Source organism: Carcharhinus amblyrhynchos, chromosome 28 (assembly GCF_965287045.1).
Source record: "Carcharhinus amblyrhynchos chromosome 28, sCarAmb.v2.hapA, whole genome shotgun sequence".
In the NCBI taxonomy this organism is placed as follows: domain Eukaryota; kingdom Metazoa; phylum Chordata; class Chondrichthyes; order Carcharhiniformes; family Carcharhinidae; genus Carcharhinus; species Carcharhinus amblyrhynchos.
In genome coordinates this window covers 14,006,345-14,033,195 of record NC_137351.1, presented here as the reverse complement: position 1 = coordinate 14,033,195, position 26,851 = coordinate 14,006,345, and the positions used below count along the sequence as shown (strand labels likewise).

Below are 26,851 nucleotides of genomic sequence, written 5' to 3'. Positions count from 1 at the left end.
TCTCTCAATTATATAAAAATTGATTTAAACATATACCAAGAGGATTAGTCCTAAAGAGCATATGAACTAGCAGCAGGAATAGGCAACTCAGCCCCTCAAGTCTGCTTCAACCCACATTCCTGCCTATTGTCCTCTGATAAGCAGAAAGAGTTGGGATGAGTTTCATGAGTTAAGAGGGACATTCGCTTTACAAGCTTGAGAAAAAAAAAGCACAAATTGAAATTGGATTGATGCACACAGCAATATTACTTGTTGACAGCTTTGTGTCGTTTCCCCCTACCTCCCCCACCCACCCCGCAACCTTTCAAAGCCTCATGATGTCCCAAAGGGCTTTACCAACCATTAAGTAATTTGGACATGAAAGGTAGGAAAGCTCCCATAAACAGCAACATGACAATGATCAAATAATTTGTTGCAGTGAGACACTTAGGGTGGAACTTTACTGGCATGCCTGCCCAAGTGCCAAGAGAGAATGCTGTTCTCCGAGCCTCACCCGCCCCTGGAATCGGGACAGGTGTGCCGGTAAAATTCCAGCCTAAGTAACAGCATACAGGACATAAAGCCATTCAGCTCACCATCTGCATCAGTACATTGAAAGACCTATCCAAATCAGCCCACTTTCTTAATAAAAGCAAATTACTGCAGATGCTGGAATCCAAAGCTTAAAGAGAAAATACTGGAAAATCTCAGCAGGTCTGGCAGCATCTGTAAGGAGAGAAAAGAGCTGACATTTCAAGTCCAGATGACCCAATGTCAAAGCAAACAAACAGAAAGTGGGAGATATTTATACTGCAGGGTGAGGGAATGAAAGATGGAAGCAGTGAAGGTGGATGATGTGGAGTTGGGCGGGGGGGGTGCGGCGGTGGAGGACATGATATAAGGAAATCCTAGTGGACAAAAGAGCAGTACTTCAAAAGTCGGCCTACCCTGAAGAAGTTTCAGATTCCAGCATCCACAGTAATTTGCTTTAATTCACTGCCACTTCTCTTCCAGGAATACCTACCCTGAAAAAGTACTGCTCTTCTCTCTGACAGGATTTCCTTATGTCTCTCCTCCCCACCCCACATCCATCTTCACTCCTTTCATCTTTCATTCCCTCACCCTGTAGTGTAAATATCTCCCACTTTCTATGCCTTATAGCTTTGACAAAGGGTCATCTGGACTCAAAACTTCAGTTCTTCTCTCTTCTTCCAATGCTGCCAGACCTGCTGAGGTTTTTCAGCATTTTCTCTTTTGGTTTCAGCCCGCTCTCTTCCCAATAGTCCAGCAAAATGTTTCTTCTTTTGACTATATATCAAATTGCCTTTTGTAAATTATTATCGAGTCTTCTTCCACCACCCTTTCGGGTGATGCATTTAGAAAAAGAGAAAAAAGACTTGCATTTCTTTCAAGACCTCAGATGTCCAAAAGCACTTTATAGGTAGTCCTAAGTTTATTTTTAATTTGAAAAAGTAGCAGCATTTTGTACTACTTTGATAAATCACTTGTCCACCATACTTACAACTGTTTGGGGGAGCTGCTCTTTGCCAGTTGCTGCACCAGAAAAGTTGCAAACGCGTACGACGGCCGCCCATGTCGCAAATAGTAGGAAAAATCTAGTCGCTCAGTTATGGCATATTTATTCACCAAGTCAGGGCAAGAAAAATGAGGCAAGTCATTCGATAAGTCTGCGGGCAGAATGCAAGATGTGTGTTAAAAACGTGTGCATTTTTCCAATTTCTTCTAATGGATAGCTAGCAGAAGACAATATTACTAGTAGAAAAAGGAAAGACCAGCTCCAAATAGCCTTTCTTCCATAGCCTTATGGGCGGCATGGTAGCACAGTGGTTAGCACTGCTGCTTCACTAGGAATCCGGGTTCAATTCCCGGCTTGGGTCACTGCCTGTGTGGAGTCTGCAAGTTCTCCCCGTGCCTGTGTGGGTTTCCTCTGGGTGCTCCGGTTTTCCTCCCACATTCTGAAAAACATGCTGGTTGGGTGCATTGACCCAAACAGCCGTCAGACTGTGGTGACTAGGGGAATTTCACAGTAACTTAATTGCAATGTTAATGTAAGCCTTACTTGTGATGAATAAATAAATTTTAACTCATGAAATTGCTATAAGCTCCAAAAATGTTTGGCTATGTATTTCAGCTAGGGTTGCCATATTAAATGAAAAACCTTACAAAATTCAACAAAGAAACATTTGCAAGAAGTTATCAGCATTTCTTTCATGGAGTCAAGAATCTAATGTCACATTTGAGGAGGTTCAACAAAGGAATGAGAGAGCTGTTCTATGAGGAGATACCAAGTAGAATGGGCCGGTATTCTTTGCCACTTCAAAGAATGAGAGATGATCTTATTGAAATCTATCAAATTCTTTGAGTGCCTGGTAGGATAGATGCCAACAGGCGAACTTTGTACCTGCAGTGTCCACAACTAGAGGATCATAGGGCGAAATTTTACCGTCCCACCCACCACGGGAATCGTAGCAGGTGGGACAGAAAACTTAAATTTAATTTAAAGAAAAGTGCAACGGTCCTTTAACGTCAGCAGGAATTTTTGGTCTTGGTGAGCGCGACTGGAAAATCTCTCCCACAGTCTCAGGCTAAGGGGCTGGTCATTTACTACTGAGCGGAAGAATTTCTTCATTCAGAGGGTTGTGAATCTCTGAAGTTCTCTGTCCGAGACAGTTATGGACATTGAGTATGATTTCCAGGCACTGAGAATATTAAGGGTTATGGGGAAATGCAGTTGATGTCAGAGATCATTCACAATTTTACCCAAGGGGTGAGTAAGCTCGAGGGGCCAAATGACCTATTCCTCCTCCAATTTGTTACATTGTCAGATTTTCACAAGCCCTGGTTGGTTAATTGCAAAGCTTGAGAGATTGTCAGCTTTTTGAACTGATAAAGCAACAATAAGATTTATTCTATTATTTGTTCTATTTTCATTTTTAAGATTCAAGTCAAAGGAACAAATTTATATTGTGTTTCAGATATATTCTTCTCATTAAGTTAGGGCAAGCACTCATTTTCCTTTTTCTCCTCCCCGAAAAAAAATAAAAATTGTACTACCCACAACTAATTTGTATTCTACTCAGTCCTACTCAGCTAGAGTTCAAATCTGTTGTTCATTAGATAGCTGCACCAGGATTTATGAAAGTTTTGCTAAGCGAGAGGGCAGGAATGATCAGAGCCTGAAACCAGTTTCTAAATGCACAGGCAGGATTGGTTTTTGCACAGCTGCAGACAATTCTGGAACAGAAAATAGGAAAAATATTCTCATTGCATTCTGTTTTCTTAGAAGCATTAACGTTGAAAAAGTCATTAGAATGTCTTTTTGCCCTATTTCTTTTACACCCACAACTACTTCTTTAATGATCCATCCTTGATTCTCTTTCATTTCCATCTTTGTTTTCAAGTCTCTCCATGGATCCTTCCTCCCAAACCCAATCTCTTTCAGGGCATGACCCTCCAAGATTATCGGCACTCCTCTGGCCTCTTACGCACCCCCAATTTTCATTGCTCCACCATTGGTGGCTGTCTTTTCAGTTGCCCAGGTCCCAAGATCTAGCATACCTTCCCTGCACCCCTCTAACTTGTTTCATTCCTTTAAGACATTCTTTAAAGCTTCACTACACATGAAAATCAACATTTAAGTAAATTAATCAGCCTCGCGACCATTTCCAACAGCAGGCTGACTGCGTCGGAAATCCAGGTGTCATAAAATCATGACAGGCAGGGAAGTGGGCGCCATTCGCACTAGCCACTTTATGCGTAATTTTACGACATTTTCCCACCGCAAAACAGACGTAAAGATGTTGGAAAATTCCACCCAATGTCTCAGTTGATAAACGTTGTTTGTGTGATGGTGAGTTATGCTCAAGTTAGTCGCAAATCTATACTCGTCAGGCTAGGGATTTGCACCTCATTGTATCAGGTCTCAGGCCTCCGCACAGGCATCATCATCCACGTCCTAAGCGTGTACCCCATGTCCCCCACTAGCCATCTCTGCATCCTGGGCTCCTCCTCAAAGACCTCTGGGACATCAGAACTCTTCAAAAGGAAGCTGTCACGCATGCTGCCAGGGTGTCTGGCACAGACAGGAATGATATTCAGCTGTTGGCCACACAGCAATTGCACATTTATTGAACAGAAGCACTTTCAAAGAACAAAGAAAATTACAGCGCAGGAACAGGCCCCTCGGCCCTCCAAGCCTGCACCAACCATGCTGCCTGACTAAACTAAAACCTCCTACTCTTCCAGGAATCATATCCCTCCATTCCAATCCTAAAAGAACCAATGAACTTCTGTTCATGAATCTTCCTGGACTCTTCACTGGGGCCTTGACGGTGACGTAGGTGCAGTCTATAGCCCCTTGCACATTTGGAATCTCTGTAATAGAACATAGAACATAACAGCGCAGAACAGGCCCTTCGGCCCACGAATCCTGCTTCCTGTGGGCCTAGTCCAAGTCAAATTTAATATACTGGCCAGCCTGGGCACCCATGACCTCCCTGACACACTTCTGGACGGGGAAATGCCATAAAGATCTCCACTCGCAGTCTGAAAGGACTCAGTGGTGTAAATGTTTGAGGCAGCCATCACTTTCATAGCCAGTGGCGGTGTGTGCCACTCCATGCCCTGAGTTGCCAGGTCCTGCAACAAATGGCACAGGTGTTACACTTCTCCTCTGAGCTGGAGCTGTCAGCAGCATGCGATGTCTGACAGTTGCTTGAAGGGCAATCACAAACACACACCCAGAATCCATGCTGTAGTGGGCACAGACAGTGCTGCTTGACAAGTCCTGATGCTGCAGCACCGCCACTTCAGAGTTTCCAGCCCAACCCTCACCTGCAACAGTGTTTGCTGCTGCCTACACTAGGACCCAGAATCAGCGCTAAGACCCAAGGTCAGCATTCTGAGCCAGGTTCCTGCTTGGGCCCTGTGAGAAATAAGAGCCCTCCATCCCCTCTATTTTCTCAGAAGATTAAGGAAATTTGGCACGTCAGCTATGACTCTCACCAACTTTTACAGATGCATCATAGAAAGCATTCTTTCTGATGGTATCACAGCTTGGTGTGGCTCCTGCTCTGCCCAAGACTGCAAGGAACTACAAAAGATCGTGAACGTAGCCCAATCCATCACACAAACCAGCCTCTGTCCACACTTCCCAATGCCTCAGCAAAGCAGCCAGCATAATTAAGGACCACATGCATGCTGGGCATTCTCTCTTCCACCTTCTTCCTTCGGGAAGAAGATACAAGTCTGAGGTCACGTATCAACCAACTCAAGAACAGCTTCTTCTCTGCTGCCATCAGACTTTTGAATGGACCTGCCTCACATTCAGTTGATCTTTCTCTACACCCTAACTATGACTGTAACACGACATTCTGCACTCTGTTTCCTTCTCTATGAACGGTATGCTTTGTCTGTACAGCACACAAGAAACAATACTCTTAAACTGTATGTTAATAAATGTGACAATAATAAATCAAATAAATCCCCCGCATGCACTCCAGCCCCCTCCCTCCCATCCGACCCAAAACACAACATGGCTGTCAAGCACGGAGCAGTTTGCACACGAAGACTTCACTCCTAGCTCCCCCTCACTGATCAAACGCCTGAATCTGACTTTTATAGAGGCGTTTTCCTGGCCATGCTGGCTGCAGTGAAAGAGGTCATTAACGCAGGTGAGCTGGGACAACTGGGAGTGAAACTCAACGACACTGATGAATGCAAAGAGAAAAGCAAATTGATGTTTCGCCCAGGCACCCAATCACAACAATTTTTTGGGGAAAATCAGAATGGGCGAGAAACCCATTCCCACAAGTTGCATGATGCTAGATTTTACGACATTTTCCTGCTGCAAAACAGGTGTAAAAAAATTCTACCTATTACCTGCGCACGTCAAGGAACATTTATTTGTACAGGACAAATTGAGAAACAGAAATTAATGAGCTCAGCAATTCAGAATGAGCCTGAGAAATTAATATAAAAAAGTACCTTAACAGCCCTTGAAAGTTTGCCAAGCTTCCATACTTGGATCCCTCCTACCTGCTTCCATTATTCTGGTTACACTAATTTAATATGAAAGGAACTTACCACCAGTAGAGAGTAAATTGACAGACTGCCAGCCAAAGAGGCGCGATGGATCAAAGGGCTGTAATGACTGCATAAAAAGAGAAAAAAAACCATGAACAAAGTCTGCTGCAATAAAACATCTGTACACATTGAACACCTGCACCCATTTCTTCAATGTGAGTCTGGACTTGGAGGATAAGCTTTACTCCAAATCATATGTTGAACAACTTTAAACTATTTAAAAGTTCTTAATTCGTGTTCAACTGAAAATGAAATGAAAAGTACAGCATTGTGAAAAAGACTCATTGGATGGAGTTTTCCCAAAAAGATTTTCACTGAAAACCATCATTTCTTCCCAGAGAAGCAGGCAGGTTTTCTCTCCAGATCTCACGACAGATGACAAGTATGAACTGTCATTCTTAGGATGGGACCCAATAGAACACAGCACAGTCAGCTCCAGAGACTGGGGCACCTTTGTCTTTTTTAAATTAGGGCATCCCACCCCTCCAACAGATATCGGGATTACCCCTTCTATCACTGGTAATCCCCCCTCCCCCCACTGTCAGCTGTTTCCTTTGGCCCTGCCTTTTGACAGTGCCATCCTGGCAATGCCAGCGCACATGTATTGGGATACAGTGAAAAGTATTGTCTCTTGTACACTATACAGACAAAGCATACCGTTCAAAGAGAAAGAAAAGCAAGAGTGCAGAATGTAGTGTTACAGCCACAACTAGGGTGTAGAGAAAGATCAATATAGCATCATAGAAACCCTATAGTGCAGAAAGAGGCCCTTCAGCCCATCGAGTCTGCACCGACCACAATCCCACCCAGGCCCTACCCCCATACCACTACATATTGTACCCGCTAATCCCTGTAACCTAAGCATCTCAGGACATTAAGGGGCAATTTTAGCATCGCCAATCAACCTAACCCACACATCTTTGGACTGTGGGAGGAAACCAGAGCACCCGGAGGAAACCCATGCAGACACAAGGAGAATGTGCAAACTCCACACAGACAGTGATCCGAGCTGGGAATCAAACCTGGGTCCCTGGAGCTGTGAAGCAGCAGTGTTAACCACTGTGCTACCGTGCCGCCCCAAAAAATATAATGTAATATGATAACATTATACAAGGTAGATCCATGCAAAATTCTACACTAGCCTTCGTGGTCCTGGTGTGGTCATCTTGACTGCTGCCAGACAGTAGTGATTCCTACCAGCGTGGCATTCTGCCAACCCCATAAGAAATTCGATATGCCATTCATTTAAATATATTCAAATTGATGGTATCCAGGTTTACGCCCAGTATGAGGGTGAGGAAGATCTCATTTTGGGATCTCCAGCGCAAATCCTGGTTATGGCCCTCTTGTGAGAGTTAGCAGCCATAAAGAGATTTGCATCCATGTTGAGCAGGTCCCGGAAATCCCAGGCAATCTCACCCTGGATTCATTATTTCTATTAAGCAATCAGATGGGTCCTCAAATCAAATAATCAAACATTCTCCCTTTGGCATTCTCCCCAACTTGGCATGTCCATTACGACTCTAACCAACTTTACATATGCACCGTAGAAAGCATTCTTTCTGGTTGTATCACAGCTTTGTAAGGTTCCTGCTCTGTCCAAGACCACATGAAACCACAAAAGGGTCATGAACATAGCCCAGTCCATCACGCAAACCAGCCTCCCACCCATTTACTCTGTCTAGATTTCTCACTGCCTTGTTAAGCAGCCAACATAAATCAAGGACCCCATGCACTCTGGACATACTCTTTTCCACCTACTTCCTTTGAGAAAAAGATACAGAAGTCTGAGACTGCGTACCAACCGATTCAAGAACAGCTTCTTCCCTGTCGCCATCAGACTTTTGCATGGACCTACCTTATATATTATATTGATCTTTCTCTACACCCTAGCTACAGCTGTAACACCACATTCTGCATTCTCGCCTTTCTTTCTCTTTAAAGGATTGATGGTTTTTTCTTAAATCGCTATTCACATCTCTTTGCCTTGGGCCAGCATTTCCTTCACAGATAAGCACTCATCTCAGGCAACACAAGTTGTAGTAAAACCTATTACAGCAACAGTGTTATCCCGGACATGAAGCAGAGTAAACTTCATCTACCCTGAACCTAATGTCCCAACTACATTAGGGTTGTGGGTTTTAAACAAAAAGAAAAGGGCGTGGTTTGCACATGTAGATTCAAAATAACACAAGGGGAACTATTGTCTGTACAGAGCAGAAACTGAAACTAAGCCTGTGAAAAACCCAATGACAGCATGATCAAGTCATGTGATCTGCTCTTAAACAATCATGCAACCACTTTTTTATTTATATATATATAACACAGCCACATTTATAACATTTTTCCCTTAATTTTTATACTTTGCATGACTTCTTTCAACATCAAAATTCCATTTATTTAATGACAGGGTCATCAAAAGCAACTTCCCATTTGCCAAAATGCGTGTGTGGGTAACGTTTCTTTATTGCATACTGTTATTTCGTTTCCTATAACCCAAAAACTGCACAGGTGTATCCTCTGCCTAGGACATACTTTCCCAACATATTGCAACTGAGATTATAGCATCAAGAACATTGGAAAATTATCCTGCCCTGCACTCACTGAGGAATATGATAAAAGCAGTAACATTAATCATCCGGCTGGCCTGAAGCCAGTCAATTTAAACTCTCATTCCTTCTCAGATAAAATGTTTTTCTTAAAAATAAGTAATCTGGCTGAATGGCACAATAACATTACAATTTCATTTCTGAAAATGACTGAGCTTTTAAAATATCTTCTACTTCTCATCTGGCAGTATAGCAGATTAGAAAAAAGGACCAAATGTACTAGAGGATAATAGAAATAACAAATTTGCGTTTATATATACATAACCTCAGGATGTCTCAAACTGCTTCACAGTTTATGCTTTTGAAGTGTGGTCATTGTTGTAATGTAGGGAACTACGGCAATCAGTTTGGTCAAAGCTTTCATAAAAACCAAAAAGGGTAAGTGATAAACAACCAGATAATCTGTTTTTGGTGGCACTGATTGAGGGGCATATATTAGGCAGGACAGCTCCTCTCCTCAAAATAGTATTGAGGTCTTTTGAGCTCTTCTGCCAAAAGACGGCATTTCTGACAGTGCAGCACTCCCTCAGCTATGCGCAGAAAGTGAAAGCCTGGATTATATGCTCAAGTCTCCAGAAAAAGGCTTGAATCCTCAACTTTCTGACTCAGAGGCAAGAATGCTAGCCACAGTGCATAACTGACACCTAAATGCTTGTAAAACGATCTTCTAATTCACATCTAGCACACATATCAGGCTAAATGGGCAGCACGATGGAACAGTGGTTAGCACTGCTGCCTCACAGTGCCAGGTACCCGGGTTCAATTCTCAGCATGGGAGTATCAGCAGTTATTCTATGCAAAGTCTGCACGTTCTCCCCTCAGCTGCATGGCTTTCCTCCGGGTGCTCCGGTTTCCTCCCATAGTCCGAAAGATGTGCTGGTTAGGTGCACTGGCCACGCTAAATTCTCCCTCAGCATTCCCGAATAAGTGCCGGAGTGTGGCGACTAGGGGATTTTCACAATAACTTCATTACAGTGTTAATGTAAGCCTACTTGTGACACTAATAAATAAAAAAAAATGGAATGGCCATGATGATGGCCACGTCAACCAACTGGAAAGCCATGCAAACTCCAATGTGGCCATTTCTAGCAGCAGCAACAACAGGTAACTAATTGACTGCCATCGCAGTGCCAGGCCTTTGAAATAAATTGGCCAGCTGGATGTTGTGGCGGTCACTGGTGGGCTTACAGCTGGACCTAGAGTAGATGCCATGAATGAGGCCCCAGCTGATAAGTAGATGGGGCAGGGTCACTGTGATCTATTAGGAGGCCCTAGTGAGGGATTGGGGGCCATTGTTGTGGAAATAAATAGGGGCACTTAATGTGGGGCAGCCTTTGCAGCTGAGGGGGGCCTCTGTGGGCCACAGGGTGCCCAATCCCCAAAACTATTAATTATTATACAGGAAAGCACAATGCATTTGTACACATCAAATGTAACAAATCCCAGATCAATCATCAGAATGGAAACCCAAAAACATTATAAATTGTCAGTAGAGTTTTTTTAGAATGCTGTGGTTCCACAACTAAAAGTCTTACTTTCTCAACAAAGTGCCCATTTTTCATATGTTACTTTGGGAGATTATTGTGGGGAGAGGGGGACCGTCACAGCTGCTATCATTTTTTCTCTCTAGACCTTTTCTTCAAAAATATTCAATCATAGATACGACCATTGGTAATACAGCCAAAGTTTGCTGCCGAAACCTAACTGCCCTCAAGAAGGTGGTGGTGAGCTTCCTTCTTGAACCATTGGTAGTCTGTGTAGTGAAGTACCACTAGACAGAGAATTTCAGTATTTTGACCCAATAACAGTGAAGAAACAGTGATGTATTTCCAATTCAGGATGGTATGTGGCCTGGAGAGGAACATGGAGGTGGCGGTGTTCCCATCTGTCTGCCCTCCCACATGTACTTTCCAGAAAGCGTCACTGGACAAAAAAAAAGCAAGAACTCTCGAGATTTCCCTCTCTACTTGAGAAACACTGAAGGCAAATACAGTGCCCAGACGCTACGTAGGTACACAGTTCCTGCTTAGAAAATAGGCAAGGCCAGAAATGTCTTCCATTGATGTATGCTGTTCGATTACTGCTGCTCCCTTTCTTTAAGGCCACAGTAACTGCTTAAATCAAGGCCCAAATTTTAACTGTGTATGCGAATGGGTTAAAAGTCAGGCCTGTGGTCAGACCAATTTCATTTGAATTTATTTTAAAAATCAAACACCGTCAAATTAGATACAGAAAAGTATAGGGAACGGTACAGTTGCACAGCGCCAGGGACCTGGGTTAGATTCCTGGCTTGGGTCACTATCAGTGCAGAATCTGCAGAGGTTTCCTTTATCCTCAAGATAAAAGGGGGGCGGTTTGGAGCGGAGTTGGGGAGGAGCTTCTTCACTTGGGGGGTGGTGGGTCTCTGGAGTTCTCTGCCCGTTGAGGTGGTGGAGGCTACCTCGCTGGATCTTTTTAAGACATGGGTTGATGGGTTTTTGGTGGGAGAGGGGATTGGGGTTTGTGGGGAGAGGGCGGGAAAGTGGAACTGTGCAGCGGCGGATCGGCCGTGATCTTGTTGAGTGGCGGGGCAGGCTCGAGGGGCTGGATGGCCTACTCCTGCTCCTATTTCTTATGTTCTTATGTACTCCAGTTTCCTCTCACAGTCGGAAAGACATGTTAGTTAGGTGCACTGGCCATGCTAAATTCTCCCTCAGTGTACCTGAGCAGGTGCCTAAGGCAACTAAGGGATTTTCACAGTAAGTTCATTGCAGTGTTAACGTAAGCCTACTTGTGACAATAATAAATTTTTAAAAATTTGCAGAGCATTTTCATGGCGACTATGCAATTATTTAGAATGTTGTCTAATTTAAATAAGGAAATTAATGATTACATCAGAACCATCAAAACTATCTACATATGTAACAGCTCATTAGATAAAATAACATGGGTTACAAAGTTCTTTCATTTTAATTTCAACAAAATCCACTAATTAAGTGATGCAAATTTGTTCCAAAAAAAAGTTAAGAACATAAGAAATAGGAGCAGGAGTAGGCCATCTAGCCCTTCGAGCCTGCCCCGCCATTCAATAAGATCATGGCTGATCTGTCGTGACTCAGTTCCACATTCCCGCCCTCTCCCCATAACCCTTAATCCCCTCTCTCATCAAAAACCCATCAACCCGCGTCTTAAAAATATTTAGCGAGGCAGCCTCCACCACTTCAACGGGCAGAGAATTCCAGAGATTCACCACTCTTTGAGTGAAGAAGTTCCTCCTCAACTCTGTTCTAAACCGCCCCCCCTTTATCTTGAGGCTATGCCCCCTAGTCCTACTATCCTTTCTGAGCGGGAGGAGTCTCTCCACCTCTATCCTATCCATCCCATTCATCATCTTATACGTCTCAATGAGATCTCCCCTCATTCTTCTAAACTCTAATGAGTACAAGCCTAATCTATTCAGCCTCTCCTCATAGCTCAACCCCCTCAACTCCGGCATCAGCCTAGTAAACCTCCTCTGCACTCCCTCCAAGGCTAAAATATCCTTGCGTAAGTACAGCGCCCAAAACTGCACACAGTACTCCAGCTGCGGCCTCACCAAATGCCCTATACAGCCGCAGCAAGACCTCCCTACTTTTATATTCAATCCCCCTCGCGATGAAGGCCAGCATCCCATTCGCCTTCCTGACCACCTGCTGCACCTGCAAGCTGGGTTTTTGCGACTCATGCACAAGGACCCCGAGGTCCCTCTGCACCGTCGCCTGCTGCAGTTTTTTTCCACATAAGTAATAATCCTTCCTACCATTATTCCTACCAAAGTGAACCACCTCGCACTTACCAACATTAAATTCCATTTGCCATTTCCTGGCCCATTCGCCCAGCCTATCTAGATCCTTCTGTAGACTCTCCACACCCTCCGCACAATTTGCCTTTCCACCAATTTTGGTGTCATCAGCAAATTTCGACACCCTACACTCGGTTCCCTCCTCCAGATCATCTACATAAATGGTAAATAGCTGAGGCCCCAGCACCGACCCCTGGGGCACTCCACTAATCACCATCCGCCAATCCGAATAGCACCCATTGACCCCCACTCTCTGCCTCCTATTTGACAACCAGTCCTCTATCCACGCTAACACCCTACCCCCAACTCCATGCCCCCTGACCTTCTGTAATAACCTCTTGTGAGGTACCTTGTCAAATGCCTTCTGAAAATCCAGAAAGACCACATCCACCGGCTCTCCTTTATCCACCGCCCTAGACACATCCTCATAGAACTCCAGTAAATTTGTCAGACACGACTTCCCTTTAAGGAAACCGTGCTGCGTCTGCTCTATCAAGCAGTTCCCCTCAAGATGCCTCGCTATTTCCTCCTTGATGACGGATTCTAACATTTTACCTACAACAGACGTTAAACTAACAGGCCTATAATTCCCCGCCTTTTGCCCGGCACCCTTCTTAAACAACGGCGTAACATTAGCCATTTTCCAATCTTCCGGCACTTCCCCGGAATCCAGCGACGTCTGGAAAATAACCACCAAGGCATCCACTATCACCTCCGCCATTTCTTTCAGGACCCTCGGATGCATTCCATCCGGTCCTGGGGACTTGTCCACAATCAGCCCTTCCAGTCTGTCGAGCACCACCTCTCTAGTAACAGTAATGTCATCGAGACCCTCCAGTCCTACCACCTTTCCATCTCTAACATCCAGCAAATTATTCACGTCCTCCTCCGTGAAGACCGAAACAAAAAAGTTATTCAAGACCTCCGCCATATCCCCATCCCCTACCACTAAGTCCCCCTTCTCATCCTCTAAGGGACCAACGTTCACCCTAGCCAGCCTCTTCCTTTTTATATATTTATAAAAACTCTTGCTATCCTTTTTTATATTAAGCGCTAGCCCAGCTTCATAGTTTCTCCTACCCTTCTTTATCAACTTCTTTGTCAATCTTTGTTGACATTTAAACCTCTCCCAATCCTCTTCTCGCCCACTACTCTTAGCTACTCTAAACGCCTCCGCTTTTAATTTAACACTTTCCTTCACCTCCTTCGTTATCCATGGCTTATTACCTCTCCTCCTACGGTCCTTTTTGACCATCGGAATAAATTTCCGCTGAGCACCAAGAAAGATCTCCTTAAAGAGCTAATTTAATCAAACCATGCACACTCAGATCAACAATTCCTGTTCGCTGAAATTCACAGATAACACTTTATGGTCTTTTAATTTCAGGTTATGCAAATACAAGGATAGAGCAAGTAAGCGGCTGGAATTCTCAGACATGGCATGTGCCTGGGATTCTCCAGGCCAAATGCTATGAACAGGGGTTTGGCTGAGTGCCAAATTCTCTGCGCTGGCATCAGTCGTGGGGCGTACGAGACAGGAGAATTGCAGCCGATGTGTCTTGTGTTATCCCTGGGTCAGTGTATGTTGTTTCATCCTGAGGTGTACGCCACCTGGAACAAACTCAATCACTGTGTGGACATAATAGCTCAAGAATCAAGTTCACAATAAATGGCTTGGAACATAGGACATGACCTTCATCGTGCTGACACAACTACGCTCTCTCTCTCCCCCTGATATAAACACGTAAACAAATGAGTTTTAAATCATAGAATCTTTACAGTGCCAAAAGAGGCTATTTGGTCCATTGAGTCTGCACCAACCCCAATCCCACCCAGGCCCTATCACAACAATCCCATACATGTGCCCTAGCCAGTCCCCCTCTACTGCAGGGTAATTTAGCATGGCCAATCCACCTAATCTGCACATCTTCGGACTGTGGGAGTAAACCGGAGCACCCAGAGGAAACCCACGCAGACACAGGGAGAATGTGCAAATTCCACACAGACAGTGGCCCATGCCAGGAATTGAATTGAAGGGTCCTTGTTGCTGCATCAGCGCCATTAACCACTGTGCTACCTTGCTGCCCCAAGCAAATCAGAATAAAATGTTCTCTTATGAATTTCAGCTGACAAATCATTCTTGGAAATCTGGGGAGATACAATCCATCAGTGGTGCACCACAAATACCTGCAAAAGATGGTAGAGAGAGATGTCCAGCGGTGGAATGCCATGAGGAGTGAGCTGTGGAAAAAGAGCAGCTCGCAACTTGGGATAAGGAGCCAGTGCCATTTTCAAAAGCTGCGGATCTACTTTCCAGAGAGAATCACCAGCATCTTTTCTTTCCTGCATTACCTAAAGAAACCATAAAGAAAGACTTTCCTTTACACAAAAGTGAAGGACTGCAGATGCTGGAAATACTTAGCAAGGTCTGTGGAGGGAGAAACAGTTCATGTTTCAGAAAGAAAGATTATATGGTATGTCAGTGAATGGGTAACTTGAGAGTATGAATTTGAGATGGGAATAAATGGATAGCTTTCAGAGAGCAGAATTGCGTAATATAATCATAGGATACTAGCGGCTTGCTATATTGTTTGATTGAAAGAAAGTGATAAGTGGTACAAGGCAGAGTATTGCATATATTTAAATACAACTGCGGACTGTATGTGAATTGTGACTCAATAGATAGAACACCATGGTTTCTGTAACATGAGTTCCAGGAAAGCAGATATTCTTAAATAAATTGCCATTTCATAGAATCCCTACAGTGCAGGAGGCGGCAATTTAGCCCATCAAGTCTGCAGCAACCAAATCTCACCCAGACCCTATCCCCATAACCCCACATATTTACCCTATTAGTCCCCCGACACTAAGTGGCAATTTAGCAAAGCCAGATCAACCTAACCCTCACATCTTTAGACTGTGGGAGGAAACCAGAGCACCCGGAGGAAATCCACACAGACACGGAGAGAATGTGCAAACTCCACACAGTGACCCAAGCTGGGAATTGAACCCGGGCTCTCTGGCGCTGCGAAAAAGCAGTGCTAACTATTGTGTCACCATGCCGCCCCAATTAATTAATAATAGATCTTAAAATACCTGTAACTGCATGAAATTTAGGGTCTTCCAATCCAATCTCAATTATTAGAAACATAAACACATACAGGACACTAGTTTTAAAAAGCTATGGCTCATTTTAACTCACCTGATCAATTCCTCCAGGGGCAAACATAATGGTGGCTAATGCCATCAGTGTGTGACCCTCCAGCAGCATGCTGCTGACACTAGCCTGGTTACTGGGAATCAGCATTTGAGCATTGGCCAGACTTGCTTGAAATGTCACAGATGTATCTAGAAGGACAGAATGAATGTCAATGTAGTCGAGACTGAAATATGAACCAACCCCTCAAGTGTGGCTGAAGCACGAAATATAACACAGTATTTACTATCAAGCCAGCTGGGCGAGGAAACAAGACTGAACACAATGCAAAATTAGTTATAAAACAAATACTGCAAGGTGTTTCTAGTGACGATATAATTCGCCAGAATTCCATTCCAAACAGATGCTCAACCATTAGCTTCAATACTTGAGCATAGTCAATGAGAAACACCCAATACTGCCAGTGGAATTTACTTCTCCAAGTGGGACAGTTTTTTTTCCTAAGTGCAATATTGATGCCTTGAATAGCAGCTATATTACAGCCAAATTAAGAAGACATTAGTTATTTAATTAACAAGCATTTACTGTTAAAGAATCATAGAAATCATACAGTGCAGGAAGAGGCTATTTGGCCCATCAAGCCTGCATCAACCACAATCCCACCCAGGCCCTACCCCCATATTTCTACAATATTTACCTGCTAATCTTCCTAACCTACGCATCTCAGACACTAAGGGGCAATTTTGTATGGCCAATCAACCTAACCCGCACGTCTTTGGACCGTGGGAGAAAACCAGAGCACCCGGAGGAAACCCACGCTGATACGAAGAGAATGCGCAAACTCCACACAGTGACCCAAGCAAGGAATCAAACCCAGGTCCCTGGAGCTGTGAAGCAGCAGTGCTAACCACAGTGCTACCGTGCTGCCCCAGTGTCACGATGTGGAGTTGCCAGCATTGGACCGGGCTAGGCACAGTAAGTAGTCTCACAACACCAGGTTAAAGTCCAACAGATTTATTTAGTAGCACGAGCTTTCGGAGCATTGCTCTGAAAGCTCGTGCTACCAAATAAACCTATTGGACTTCAACCTGGGTGTTGGAGAATACTTACTGTTACAGAGTGTAAAGAATAACTCCTATTGGAGGTTGTTTAGCTCAGCTGGCTAGACTGTGATGTGGGTATGCTGGCGTTGGACTGGCGTAAACACAGTAAAAAGTCTGACAACACCAGGTTTTAGTCCAACCGATTTATTTGATAATAGACTCACAAGCTTTCGAGGTTTCCCTCTTCATCAGGTGAATGGAGAGTTCTGGCCTCAGGCAGAGCATATAAAGCACAGACAGTTTAGAGATTACTGATTAGAATGCGAATTCTTACATCTAACCTGCTGTTCAAGACCTGAAGTGGCTGACAATGTGAGTGGAAGGAGCACTGATCACAGGTTACAGAGATGTGTATTGTCTCCAGACAGTACAGTAAGTGAGGTTTTGCAAACCCAGGCAAGTCACGGGGGCTACAGATAGTGCGACATGAACCCAAGATCCCTGTTGAGACCGTCCTCATGTGTGCGGAACTTGGCTATCAGTCTCTGTTCAGCGACTCTGCACTGTCATGAGTCGTGAAGGCCGCCTTGGAGAATGCTTACCCGAAGGTCAGAGGCTGAATGCCCGTGACCACTGAAGTGTTCGCCAACAGGAAGGACTGTGATACAGAGAGATACCAATGGTGCAGGTCCAATCCCAGCACTGGCTGTGGTAGTTCATGATCTTTCACTTCACTCTGACTGGAAACAACAAGGAAGCCTCGTGGCCCAGTGGTAGCACTCTACTGCTGGCCCAGAAACTTCAGGTTCGAGTCCAATGCCAGAACTTGTTGGCCACAGAAGGAACATTCAACACGGTTCAACAGGCTGATAACCAGCTCAGGAATCTTTCACTCATTAACCTCAAAACAGGGTGTGACGGTGTTAAAAAAAAATAAAGAATACCTCCTCGATCATCAGCAACCTCTCTCATTCTCATTAGAAATTCAAACCAGGGGTGGGCAACATGGAGAGTTGCATCATCCAGAGAAGGGCAGTTGGAGGGTTTCAACCTGTTAAACAAGCAAACGACAAAATCCTCAGGGAACAGAAAATACAAGCGATATCCCTGAGAGTCCAGCAATTGCTAACATTCTATGAGTATTACAATTTTCTTTATAGCTAGATAAATGAATCAATTTTAAACTTTCATCAGGTTTCACAAGATACGTTCACCAAGTACAAAATCAAGTTGCAAATCCTAATTTTAAACCTCTTTAACTATGGGGAGACAACTTCTCTATGAATTTAAATTTGACCCCAGTATAGCTTGCATTTTTTCTTTTCTGGCAGTACGGTTGTGCAACTGAAGCTGAACACAGTGGCCAGGGACAGATTATCTGTACAGATTCTTAGATTAGCTCCTTGACATGCACTCGACTACTAATTCAATGACAGTTTCTGCCCATTATGAGGACTTGTGTTTTCCTAAAATGCCACCAGTATCTCACAAATTAACATAAAATTAAACCACAATTGTTAGTGATTGCTTTATTAAAAAAACTGAATAACTTGCAATGATTTTTAGTGAAAATTAAATTTTCAGAATCTGAATAAATTGTAATTGACGCCTTTTCAGAGTAATGCTTTATTTTAATAACTATTCTCCAGATAATTGCATAATCCTTCAAATCTACTTTTCTGATTGATATGTGGGAATGTCATGATTCACTCATCAAGGTGACTATATTTGAATACAGCTATCCCGATTATCCCTCTATTTGGGGAGGAATTTTGTCTGTTCATTTGTCTATATTTATTAGCTATCTTGGGGAAAAAAAAATCACAAAATTCCCACCTAATAACGAAAAAAGTAGAGATCACAGATCTAAAGAAATTCACAACAAAAATAAGAGGAAATTAAATCTCCACAGAGGGTTCTCAAATATCTGAAGCTCTACCTGATAGCACACTGAAATCAGAAATGATCCAAAAGAGCAACTGAACATACACTTGAAGAGGATTAATCTGGCTATGGAGACAAGGAAGAGGAGTGAGACTCATTGGAAAGGTCTCCCAAAGACCCAGTACCGACATGATGGCCAGAATTTTATTGAGGTGTCAAGGATCTCGCCTGCTGGCTGGAGACACTCACACTATCTCTTTGCAGCAAGACCCAGTGAACTACAAGTCAATTAGACTGTGACAAGGCCACCAGCTGACCTTCCCCTGGAATCAAGTCCCTGGGGGCAGACGACTTGCCTACTCAATCCAGAGGCCATCCATTCTTGTGCTCAGCAGCGCCACAGGGCAGTCCATGGCTGCTGCAGAAACAACGCCTACCAGAATCCCAGGATTGTGGGCCAACCAGGCCACAATTAAGTAATGTGAAGAAGGGGTCATCAAACAGGGAGGGATTGGCTCCTAGCTGCTCACCCTACACCTTGAGCCCCTTCCAGATGTCCAGTCCCTCAATCAGCCAATGACCCCCTTTAATTCCCCCCCCCAATCCCAGAAGTGAGAAGCTGGCTGAACAGTTTTAGTTGCGACACAAGCCCACGTGCAACTGGGTCAGTACCAGCAGTGGCAGCATGAGGTCTTCAAACAGCCATTAATTGGTTACATAAGGGCATCAAACAGGCATCAGGCAGGAAGGTCGAAGTGTCTTTAAGACAGAGATAAATAGGTTCTTGATTAAGAAGGGGTCAGGTGTTATGGGGAAAAGGCAGGAGATTAGGGATGAGAAAAATATCAGGCACAATTGAATGTGGACCAGACTCAATAGGCCAAGTGGCCTAATTCTACTCCTATGTCGTATGGTCTAAGGTGGACCATGGGTCTTCTTGCCCCAGAATGCAGAGACAGGAAGGCAGCAGGGTTCCAGTGCACCACCACGTCACTAATTACATGCCCTTCCTGCTTCCAAGGACAGCAAGACCAGAGGACGCCATCTAATGGGCTGAATGGACTCCTTCTGCGACTACAGGATTCTCTGATTAAGCTATGAACCCATTACACATTTACCCTATGTTCCAACATACAAGGAAGCATAGACACAAGCTCAAATTTTTAATTTTAAGAAGGCCTGAAGAGCCTGTATAAAGATTTCCATATATCTGGAATCATCTATTTTAACTTCTGGCATTTATCGTGGCTATCTGGAACATCAAAGATCTGAATATGACATTTTCAATAGAATCCCTTTATTGCAGAAGGAGGCTATTTAAGCCCATCGAGCCTGCACTAACCACAATCCTACTCAATCCCTATCCCCACGTACTTACCCTGCTAGTGTCTCCCTGACACTAGGGTCAATTTAATGTGACCAATCAAACTAATCCACACATCTTTGGATTGAGAAGAGAAACCCACACAGACATGGGAGAACGTGCAGACTTCGCACGGACAGTGACCCAAGCTGGGGATCGATCCTGGATCCCTGTCAATGTGAAGCAGCAGTGCTAACCACTATGCTGCCCAAAAATATGGAACACTTCACAAATTTGCATCATTCTTGCACAGGGGCCATAAGAACATAAGAACATAAGAAATAGGAGCAGGAGTAGGCCATCTGGCCCTTCGAGCCTGCCCCGCCATTCAATAAGATCATGGCTGATCTGTCGTGGCTCAGTTCCACTTTCCCGCCCTCTCCCCATAACCCTTAATCCCCTCTCTTATCAAAAACCCATCAACCCGCTTCTTAAAAATATTTAGCGAGGCAGCCTCCACCACTTCAACGGGCAGAGAATTCCAGAGATTCACCACCCTTTGAGTGAAGAAGTTCCTCCTCAACTCCGTTCTGAACCGCCCCCCCTTTATCTTGAGGCTGTGCCCCCTAGTCCTACTGTCTTTTTTGAGCGGGAAGAGTCTTTCCACCTCTATCCTATCCATCCCATTCATCATCTTATACGTCTCAATGAGATCTCCCCTCATTCTTCTAAACTCTAACGAGTACAAGCCTAGTTTATTCAGCCTCTCCTCATAGCTCAACCCCCTCAACTCCGGTATCAGCCTAGTAAACCTCCTCTGCACTCCCTCCAAGGCCAAAATATCCTTGCGCAGGTGCGGCGCCCAAAACTGCACACAGTACTCCAGCTGCGGCCTCACCAATGCCCTATACAGCTGCAGCAAGACCTCCCTACTTTTATATTCAATCCCCCTCGCTATGAAGGCCAGCATCCCATTCGCCTTCCTGACCACCTGCTGCACCTGCAGGCTGGGTTTTTGCGACTCATGCACAAGGACCCCGAGGTCCCTCTGCACCGTCGCCTGCTGCAGTTTTTCGCCACGTAAGTAATAGTCCTTCCTACCATTCTTCCTACCAAAGTGGACCACCTCACACTTGCCAACATTAAATTCCATTTGCCATTTCCTGGCCCATTCGCCCAGCCTATCTAGATCCTTCTGCAGACTCTCCACACCCTCCGCACAATTTGCCTTTCCCCCAATCTTGGTGTCATCAGCAAATTTCGACACCCTACACTCGGTTCCCTCCTCCAGATCATCTATATAAATGGTAAATAGCTGAGGCCCCAGCACCGACCCCTGGGGCACCCCACTAGTCACCAACCGCCAATCCGAATAGCACCCATTGACCCCCACTCTCTGCCTCCTATTTGACAACCAATCCTCTATCCACGCTAACACCCTACCCCCAACTCCATGTCCTCTGACCTTCTGCAGTAACCTCTTGTGAGGTACCTTATCAAACGCCTTCTGAAAATCCAGAAAGACCACATCCACCGGCTCTCCTCTATCCACCGCCCTAGACACATCCTCATAGAACTCCAGTAAATTTGTCAGACACGACTTCCCTTTAATGAAACCGTGTTGCGTCTGCCCTATCAAGCAATTCCCTTCAAGATGCCTCGCAATTTCCTCCTTAATGACGGATTCTAACATTTTACCTACCACAGACGTTAAACTAACCGGCCTGTAATTCCCCGCCTTTTGCCTGGCACCCTTCTTAAACAACGGCGTAACATTAGCCGTTTTCCAATCCTCCGGCACTTCCCCGGAATCCATGCTAACCTTCTCTATATCTTTCCAGTTTTAGTATACGTGCTGAAGTGAGCACAATCTGCCATCCAGGCAAGCCAACAAGAGAGCAGATTCTCTGTGAATCAAAGGTTAAAGAGGAATAAATAACTTCTCAGTCACACAACTCTAGACTCCGTTTCAAAACAGTGGGGGAAGGGGGTAGGAAAGAAAAGGAAAGTGTAAATTGATGCATCTTTTATCTAACCACACGAGGCAATTTAAAATGCATTACACAAGCCAGCCACATGGAGGAGGTATATTATAATAAATATCTAAAGCAAATCAAAATACGGAGGAATCGGAAACAAAAACAGAGAAATGCTGGAAAATCTCAGCAGGTCTGACAGCCTCTGTGGAGAGAGGATAAAGCCAACGTTGAGAGTCAGGGTAACCCTTCCTCAGAGTAATTGTTCACCAGCACCGTGGAAGTGCTATTGGGGTGGAGAGGTGCATTTCATAAGGAATATTTTCTAAAAAGTCTCAAACAGACACAATTGAAAAGTTAAAGCTGAATGCTTTAAAAAAAAAGTCACAGCAGCTGGATCAATGTCTGAAAGAGGGAAGAGAGGTTCACACAGTAGATACTTGGTCACAATTATTGCTGTGTCAGACTCTTACAAGGAGTTTACATCCAAAATTTTAACCCATCTTTTCACATTCCAAATACTGATAAACCTATTGTGCTTCTCACTTAATACTCCAGAATTATTTCCACAGGAGCAGGAATTTCACTTTAAATTTTATTTTGACCGGGAAGATTTGAATCATAAAATGAGACATCACGGAAGCATATTGCACACAGTGGCTCTTAGATCAACTATCAAATTAATCTCACTTTCCTTCTTGCTCTTTATCCATAGCCAAGTTCCCCTCTGAATCTCTTTCAGTGTGTCTAGTACCTTTTTAACTACTTTGCTTGGTTACATTGCATGGTATCTTAAAAGGGAACACTGTGTGGTTGGTCTACATAGCAACATCGTCATTGTTGCACAGTTGCACAACTTACATAGTCCAGTAATTTTTTTTTCATTAACTTGTCTTTGTCAATTAATAATTGAAAAGAAAACATCTGCGTCCTTCAAATATTCAAAACTTTAAAAATGTACCAGCTATGAAAATAACTCAATATTTTACAGTTGATCACCAAAACACCAGAGCTCCCCTATCCTCACCAAACTATAAGACGGACTTCATTCCTTCATTGAAGCAATTAAATTTAACAAATTCTGATCTTGAAAACCAGAAGCAATATTTTCAATAAAAGTAAAATACTGCAAATGTTGGAAATACAAAATTTAAAAATGAGGAGAGAGTGATAGCCTTTGACATCAAGGCCGCATTCGACCGAGTGGGGCATCAAGGAGCCCTAGCAAAACTGGAATCAATGGATACCAGGGAGCAAACTCTCCACTGGTTGAAGTTATACCTGGTACATCGGAAGATGGTTGTGGGGTATCAGTCATCTTAGCTCCAGGACATCTCTGCAGAAGTCCCTCAGGATAGTGTCCTAGGCCCAACCATCTTCAGCTGCTTCAATGATCATCAAGGTCACAAGTGGGAACATTCACTGACGATTGCACAATATTCAGCACCATTCACGACTCCTCAGATACCGAAGCAGCCCATGTTCAAACGCAACAAGATCTGGACAATATCCAGGCTTGGGGTGACAAGTGGCAAGTAACAATCGTGCCACACAAATGCCAGGCAATGACCATCACCAATAAGGGACACTCTAACCACTGCCTCTTGACATTCAGTGGTGTTACCAGCACTGAATCCCCCACTGTCAACCTACTTGGGGTTACTGTTGACCAAAAACTCAACTGGATTCACCACATAAACAGTGGCTACAAGAGCAGGCCAGAGGCTAGGAATACTCACCTCCTGACTCCCCATAGCCTATCCACCATCTATAAGGCACAAGTCAGGAGCGTGATGAAATACTCCCCAGTTGCCTGGATGGGTGCAGCGCCAACAACACTCAAGAAGCTTGATACCATCCAGAACAAAGCAGCCTGCTTGATTGGCACATCTACAAACATCCACTCCGCCCATGACTGACACTCAGTATCAGCAGTATGTACTATCTACAAGATGCACTGCAGCAATTCACCAAAGATCCTTTGATTGCACCTTCCAAACCCAATGACCACTTCCATCTAGAAGGACAAGGGCAGCAGATACATGGAAACACCACCACCAGCAAGTTCCCCTCCAAGCCACTCAACATCTTGACTTGGAAACATATCGTTGTTCTTTTACAGTCGCTGGGTCAAAGTCCTGGAATTCCCTCCCTAACGGTCAACTCACAGCACATGGACTGCAACGATTCAAAAAGTTAGCTCACCGCTACCTAGGGATGGGCAATAAATGCTGGCCAGCCAGCACCACCCATGTCCACGAATAAACAAAAACAGAAAAATGCTGAAAAACTCAGCAGGTTTGGAAGCATCTGTGGGGAGAGAAATAGAGCTAATGTTTCAAGTCTATGTGACTTAGAGCTGACAAGGGGTAGAAATGTGCTGGGTTTTATACTTCAGCTGTTTCACCCCTCTCTCAAAACAGTACAAAATCAATCACATTTCCACCTCTCTTCAGCTCCAAGAAGTTACACAACCTCGGAACATTAACTTTTTTTCCATCTGTCAGATTTTTAATTTCTGGCAGGATTGGGAATGGTCGAGGCAGGTATTAGAAACCATTCCAGGATCCTGCTGTTTCTAAAATGCATTCTGATTTTGAAAAGAGGCAGGGGAAAACAGGGAATCTGCTCACCACCAATTAGTGACCCATTTAGCTCCTTGAGAAGCTAGTTAACGGGCAGGAATTAAATGCCAATTTGGCAAATCCAAACAGCCTGGTGTACAGCTATCCTGTTCAAGCAGGGAGAAGTATAAATGCTTTTGTAATGCAGTGGGGACTAATGGGAGGATATGAAAGAATCTTGTACCAGATAATTACCACACATCTCAATGAGCAGTTACTCTCATGAGCCTTTATGTTGCCGGCCTCCAAGGTGCAGTGTGCTCTCTCTGGCAAGGCAACGGCAGGCCCTGTTATGATTGCCATCTGCCTTTGCAGCTCACGCTCTACAGACAGAGTCTGGCACAATTAGGATACTAACATTTCAACATAGCATCACACAAGCAACACAGTTGCTGCATAGGATCAGGAACCGGAACTATCCAGGTGGCAGGTTATCAATTCCACTTTGAAAATTGGCCTCAGATTTATGGAATCATGTGTTGAAGAAAGGGCAATCTTCTACTTTCAGTTATGTGAAAGGGACATTTGCTCATTGTCCATTAATGAAAAACAAGCTTCCGGTGAGAAAAATCTCTCTCATTTATCTGTTTGAAAGGCTTTGGGAACTGTGCTCAAATTGGATGTTTGCCAAACTGTCACAAAATAGATTGCTGATTCAGATCATTAAAAGGGAAATCTTTCAAACTAGCCAGCTTTTCAATATCATTATCTATAATGGTAATGAAGAGAATTAGTACTGGAGTTTGAAGTATTGGCACTATTGCTTTGCTCCACTGGTAAACAGCAAGAGGCTCTGCATTCTTAAGAAGTCTCTGGTTCCATCAAGACATTTAACAGAGCCAAAGCGGAAAGCACAAGGTAAATGTAACACAGGCTACTCTTACTCAGCTACTAACCAGGCTAATAGTGTCACCAATCTGCCTTCATTTTTTGCCAGGAGCTGCTCACGTTTTATTCTTGGGATGTGGACAAAATGAGAAAAGCCACATTTTATCTCATCCTTAGCTGCCCTGACAGTCTTACTGGATCATTTAAGAGGGCATTAAAACGTCAACCACATGGTGAGACGTTGGATTGGCGTATGGTTCAGGCAGCACTTTTTTTTGTAAAAACAAACTGGTTGATTTACAATGACAGATGCATGTAAACAGATTCCTGCAGATAAAACTCTAGTCTTTTCCTGTCCAAAAATTGCAAACATCTAGAATTGACCTTCTGGAAAGACAAGCTGGTTAGATGCATTGGCCATGCTAAATTCTCCCTCAGTGTACCCAAACAGTATGGTGACTAGGGGATTTTCACAGTAACTTCACTGCAGTGTTAATGTAAGCCTATTTGTCAGGAGTTCATAAATAAATTTTAAACAACTTGAAAGATGTTAAAAATCCAGTTTTTACATTGATCAAGTCACCAGATTTATTGAATTAACTTTGCAATTTGCCATGGTGGGATTCAAACTCCTGACTTCAGGGTTTCTGATTCAGCAGCACCACAGCCACTATGGTGGCCCATGGGACAGGTTGGGGTTGAGGAAAGTAAATCAGAAATGGCAAATTAAATTCTCGGTATTATCCAATTAATTCACCTATCAAGATACCAAAGCTCTATAAAGGTGCTTCTTTTGGACTGTCTGGGTTCTACATTTGCAGATAATAAATGTTAATATTTAACAAAATTTTACTGAAAGAAACTGGTTTGCAATGAGTGTCGAGGAGATCCTCATACGCTGTTGCTATCCAAGAGTGTTTCATAACAATACCATTTGGTCAACAGAAGACGAGAAAGAGGAACTTAACACAGCAATCATATGCCTTAACTAACCATCATACATTTATTCCAAAATGACGGTTGTGTGTTTATTTTGTTCAAAATAAGTGAAATCCATCATTGGTCATTTTACCAAACTGCGCACAATGCAGTGCTGATGATGAACATAGAACATTACAGCGCAATACAGGCCCTTCAGCCCTCGATGTTGCGCCGACCAGTGGAACCAATCTAACGACCCTCTAACCTAAACTATTCCACTGTTATCCATACGCCTATTCACTGACCATTTGAATGCCCTTAAAGTTGGCGAGTCCACAACTGCTGCAGGCAGGGCATGCCACGCCCTTATTATTTACTATGAGGCAATTATCCAAAGCTTCCAAAAGCAGAACGACACTGGTCAGAAAATAAGTGCTTTGTGATAGTGAAATCTCAATTGCATCTTAAATTTTAAGTTGTTGCGTAATGCAGAAGAGAACTATGGTAATATGAAGAAAATGCCACCAAAACCACTTCTGAAAACACACGATGAGTCAATGTGGAAACCAAAGTGTGCATTTTTAAAAACAGCAAATTTGACC

The 26,851-nt window shown here is 43.8% G+C and overlaps 1 protein-coding gene across 1 annotated transcript in view; it reads right to left on the bottom strand.

Moving 5' to 3' along the window:
• spg11 (SPG11 vesicle trafficking associated, spatacsin) overlaps nucleotides 1-26,851 on the bottom strand; it is a 157,058-nt gene that overhangs the window by 68,543 nt on the left and 61,664 nt on the right. Inside the window, exons 17-21 of the mRNA XM_080214326.1 lie at nucleotides 17,658-17,764; nucleotides 15,716-15,861; nucleotides 14,701-14,865; nucleotides 6,085-6,151; nucleotides 1,502-1,667 (exon numbers count right to left, since the gene is read on the bottom strand). Coding sequence (XP_080070452.1) covers nucleotides 1,502-1,667; nucleotides 6,085-6,151; nucleotides 14,701-14,865; nucleotides 15,716-15,861; nucleotides 17,658-17,764 — 651 coding nt within the window. The remainder of the gene's footprint in view (nucleotides 1-1,501; nucleotides 1,668-6,084; nucleotides 6,152-14,700; nucleotides 14,866-15,715; nucleotides 15,862-17,657; nucleotides 17,765-26,851) is intronic.